General features: G+C 44.9%; 1 protein-coding gene across 9 annotated transcripts in view; it reads left to right on the top strand.

The window, feature by feature from the left end:
• LOC143279651 (uncharacterized) overlaps positions 1–5,000 on the top strand; it is a 124,204-nt gene that overhangs the window by 86,863 nt on the left and 32,341 nt on the right. For all 9 annotated transcript variants that reach the window (XM_076583681.1, XM_076583676.1, XM_076583677.1 and 6 more), the window contains 3 exons: positions 44–172; positions 697–929; positions 2,448–2,679. In XM_076583681.1, the coding sequence (XP_076439796.1) occupies positions 44–172; positions 697–929; positions 2,448–2,679 (594 nt within the window). The remainder of the gene's footprint in view (positions 1–43; positions 173–696; positions 930–2,447; positions 2,680–5,000) is intronic.

The raw sequence follows: 5,000 nt of genomic DNA on the forward strand, positions 1-5,000 counted from the left end.
TATTTATCTCCCCTCCCCCCCTCCCTCTTCTTTCTTTCTCCAGGCCAGCGGCAATGGACCCCCACAGTACAGCAAGCGCCAGGCCCCCCCACCTCCCCGACCCCCCGCCAAGAAGAAAGAGGAGGTGTTCAAGGAGACTAACTACCAGCATGTGGATGAACACGTCATGAAGGTGTGTCTTTGTGCCTCCACGCTTCCCTCTCTGTCTGTCTGTCTGTGTCTGTCTCTCTGTCTCTGTCTCTTTCCGTCTGTTTCTGTCTCTGTCTCCCCCTCCCCCCCCCCCCCCCCCCTCTCTCTCCCGAATGTGTTGTTCATGTGTTGTTGGGATTGAGTGTGTGTGTCAGTGTGTGTATGTGTGTGTGTGTGTGTGTGTGTGTGTGCGTGCGTGCGTGTGTGTGTATGTTTGTCTGTGAGTGTGTGTGCGCATGAAATATATTGGCTGATGTATGAAGGTGGGTGTGATCTTAACACTCTATCTGTGCAGTTTGTGCAGATGACAGTGGGTGCTTCAGTAGAAAATCATGCGTGGCTGCTGAATTCAGTATATGTAATAGTTTTTTCTAGTTGTTTTCCTCTTTCTTCTCCCTCTTACTTACCATTGTTGGTATTGTCTGCTGTTTTCATGTTAAAGGAATTATAAAGAAATTCGGTTTTTAACACCCCCCCCCCCCCTTCCCAACATCCCCCCACTTCTAGACCCCCCAGAAATTATACAACGGGACCTTCCGGGAGCTGGTGACCTACCTGACCTCTAACCCCGACTGGGACGAGCTGGCCAGGGTCAGGGCCATCTTCCGCTGGGTGACCTCTGTGGACGTGTTCAGCCTGAACATTGACGACACCCCTCCCAAACAGTCCCCCATGGAGTATTTCGTCAAGATCCGAAACAACACCGGAAACCACGCTCATCTCTTCAGCGGCCTGTGCCAGTGAGTGTGTGTGTGTGTGTGTGTGTGTGTGTGTGTGTGTGTGTGTGTGTGTGTGTGTGTGTGTGTGTGTGCTATTTCATGAAAAAAGACATTCTTGAAGTTGGTATATTTATGGATTGAAAGACCGAGATAAATAAATAAATAAGAAATATATATATATGTATATATATGATATATATATATATATATATATATATATATATATATATATATATATATATATATAAGAACCAAGGCACATACATACATAATTGGTTCTTTTATGTATGTATGTATATATATATATATATATATATATATATATATATATATATATATATATATATATATATGAACCAAAGCATAACGTGGACACATTCACGCATTAAAACATAGCACAACATAATAACGTTATCGCATTCATTTTTTTAAAGAACATAACATTCACGCATTCAGCTTTAAGGAATAACATAGCATGATAACATTACTCATTCAGTTTCAGGACGTAGGGTGTGTGTGTGAGTGTGGATATTTTCCCGGCACCCTTTGGTTTCTGTCTCTCATTCATTGCTTCCTAAACTGACGTTCCTCTCTTTCTCCCACCCCCCTCCCCTCCTCTCTCTCCCATCTCCTTCCTTTCTCACTCACCCCCCACCTCCCCTCCTCTCTCTCCCATCTCCTTCCTTTCTCACTCTCCTCCCACCTCTCTTTCTCCCACCCCCCTCCCCTCCTCTCTCTCCCATCTCCTTCCTTTCTCACTCTCCTCCCGCCTCTCTTTCTCCCTACATCCCTTTTTTTCTGCATAGATTTGATATCTTAACAGACAAGACCCGAGAAGAGACTGAAGACTTCAACACAGACAGAAACCACTGACATCCACATAGAATATTACCATGCTGCAGCAGGAAGCAGCTGGCGACAGCTGTTTCGTTTCTGTTCGGAGAACTCGGCGTGTGGTCAACTTGGCAAGCTGGAGAAAATGAATGTGCTGCACCTGGTCAGTGTGTGTACAGAACCGGCAGTTCCCTAAGCTGAACGCGTAAATATTATCATACTGTGGCCTAATCTCCCTTCCTGTGTATACGCATGCAAAAAGTTAAGAACATGCACGTTAAACATCCTGAAATCCATGTCAGCGTTCGGCTGGGTTATGCGATTGGGAATCTACCCTGCATGCACATCTTGAAACTGAAATTCTCTATTTTAAAAAAAAAGATGATAATGATGATGATGATAAAAAGCTGATGATGATGATAATAATAATGATGATGATGATGATGCTACTATTGCTACTACTACTACTACTACTACTAATGATAATAATAATAATGATGATAACAATAACGATGATACTGATAATGATGATGATAATGATGATGTGATGATAATAATACTAATACTACTACTACTGATAATAATAATGGTAATAATGGTGATGATGATGATGATAATGATGATGGTGAGAATAATGATAATCATAATGATTGAATGAATGAATGAACCAATCAATGAATCAATCAATCAAACAAACACCCCCAGGATGGCCGGTGTGCACTGTGAGATCCTGAGCGGCATGAACAAGAGCGCGGCCTACGAGATCGGCAAGAAGGCTGACCGGAAGTCGATGGGCGCCCAGTGGAACGCCGTCTTCGTGGAGGACGACTGGCGGTTCGTGGACGCCTTCTGGGCCTCGGCCTGCGTGGTGGGCAAGAAAACCGGGGAGTGGGCCCTGGTGGACGCTGAGGGCGACCTGGAGGATGACGATGAGGAGGTGAGGGAGGCAGGGAGGGAGGGCAGGAGGAGGAGGAGGTGGGGGAGTGGGCCTTGGTTGACGCTGAGGGAGACCTGGAGGATGACGATGAGGAGGTGAGGGAGGCAGGGAGGGAGGGCAGGAGGAGGAGGTGGGGTGGGGGAGTGGGCCTTGGTTGACGCTGAGGGAGACCTGGAGGGCGACGATGAGGAGGTGAGGCAGGCAGGGAGGGAGGCCAGGACGAGGTGGGGTGGGGGAGTGGGCCTTGGTTGACGTTGAGGGAGACCTGGAGGACGACGATGAGGAGGTGAGGGAGGCAGGGAGGGAGGGCAGGAGGAGGAGGAGGTGGGGGAGTGGGCCTTGGTTGACGCTGAGGGAGACCTGGAGGACGACGATGAGGAGGTGAGGCAGGCAGGGAGGGAGGGCAGGAGGAGGTGGGGTGGGGGAGTGGGCCTTGGTTGACGCTGAGGGAGACCTGGAGGACGACGATGAGGAGGTGAGGCAGGCAGGGAGGGAGGGCAGGACGAGGTGGGGTGGGGGAGTGGGCCTTGGTTGACGCTGAGGGAGACCTGGAGGACGACGAGGAGGAGGAAAGGGAGGGGAGGAGGGTGTTCTGGTGTTGAGGGTTTTTTTGTTCAGGGAGTGTATGGGGGGTGGGGGTGGGGGAGTGTGAGAATGTGTGTGTGTTTGGTGTGTCTGTGTCTCTCATATCTGTGTCTCTCATATCTGTGTCTCTCATGTCTGTGTCTCTCATATCTTCCCGTCTCCCTTTCTTTGTCTTTACGTATGTTTCTCTTTCTCTCTTTCCCCCTTTCTTCCTCTCTGTTCCTCTCTCTCTCTCTCTCTCCATCTCTCTCTGTCTCTGTCCCTCTCTCCCTCTCTCTGTCTCTCTCTCTCTCCATCTCTCTCTGTCTCTGTCTCTCTCTCTCTCTGTCTCTCTCTGATTTAGAGCTAATCACTCATGTCATTCTGCACTAACAAATTTAGTAGATCAATGGCTTACTAACATTAATAATAACGAAATTACTGGAGCCCTTGTTGTCGACTTTATGAAGGCTTTTGATGTGATTGATCATTCTCTCCTCCTGAAAAAACTAAAGATTTATGGTTTGTCTTTGAATACATTAGAACTTATCTCATCTTTTCTCTCTGAAAGAAAACAACTTGTGTCCACAAATGGTTCAAAATCAATGTTATTACCAATTAACTATGGTGTACCTCAAGGTTCTGTTTTGGGACCTATCTTATTTTCTGCATATATTAACGACCTACCCTTATCTATCAAGACACCATGTGAAATGTTTGCTGATGACACCATCATTCATACTAGTCATACTAACCTATGTATCGTATCTCTTTCTCTTCAGGAAAGTATTGACCGATTGATTGAATGGTCCGAACTAAACCACATGTGTCTCCATCCTAAAAAAACAAAATTCCTAATAATCACAACAAGACAAAAACGTCAAAATATATCCATAAACTGTTCGCCTATTTTCATCAAAGGTGACAAGATTGAAGAAGTTGACCACCATAAAATCCTTGGCATCACTATCGATAATAATTTGTCATGGTCACATCATATTTCTCTGTTATGCAAACAGGTATCAAAAAATATCTATCAACTGTTTAGAATCAAACACTTTTTGGATCTTCACTGCCGAAAACTATTTGTCAGTACTTATATAGAATCACACATTAACTATGCTTCGACAGTGTGGGATTCGGCGAGTGACAGTATTATAAAACCTCTATTGAGTCTGCATAGAAGAGCTGTAAAATTGATTCTTTTAAAATCTTCATCATTGACTGTATCTGATTATAAAGCTCTCGATATCCTCCCACTGAAAACAAAACTTCTATTTAACAAAGGTCTATTTATGTTCAAAATCATGTCTGGATTTGCTCCCCCCTCGCTGAAGAATAAATTTGTAATCAACACTCATCGTCATCTTCATAAAGTTATGGTACCACTTCCAAGGATCGATCTTTTTAAATCTAGTCTGTCTTATTCAGGGGGCTGTTTATGGAATGAATTATTATCCTGCCTCAATGTAAACACTGTAAAAAGCATCCCTAACTTTAAAAACATATATCGTGCACATTTATTGAAAAACATGTGATTATGTGACACATATCAATTATAAACAAAAAATCATGTATAGATTGTCAATATATATACGCCTCTCTCCTCCCCTGTCAGTCTCTATGTCTCTCCACTGTCACTGTCACTATATCTGTCTGTTGTCAGCCTCCCCTGCCTTCTTTACTCTTCCTCTTGTCCATTCTTCCTTCCGCTCTCCACCACGCCCCTACCCTATTGTCCTCGTTGTTATTCATCT

Source organism: Babylonia areolata, chromosome 3, assembly GCF_041734735.1.
Source record: "Babylonia areolata isolate BAREFJ2019XMU chromosome 3, ASM4173473v1, whole genome shotgun sequence".
In the NCBI taxonomy this organism is placed as follows: Eukaryota; Metazoa; Mollusca; class Gastropoda; order Neogastropoda; family Buccinidae; genus Babylonia; species Babylonia areolata.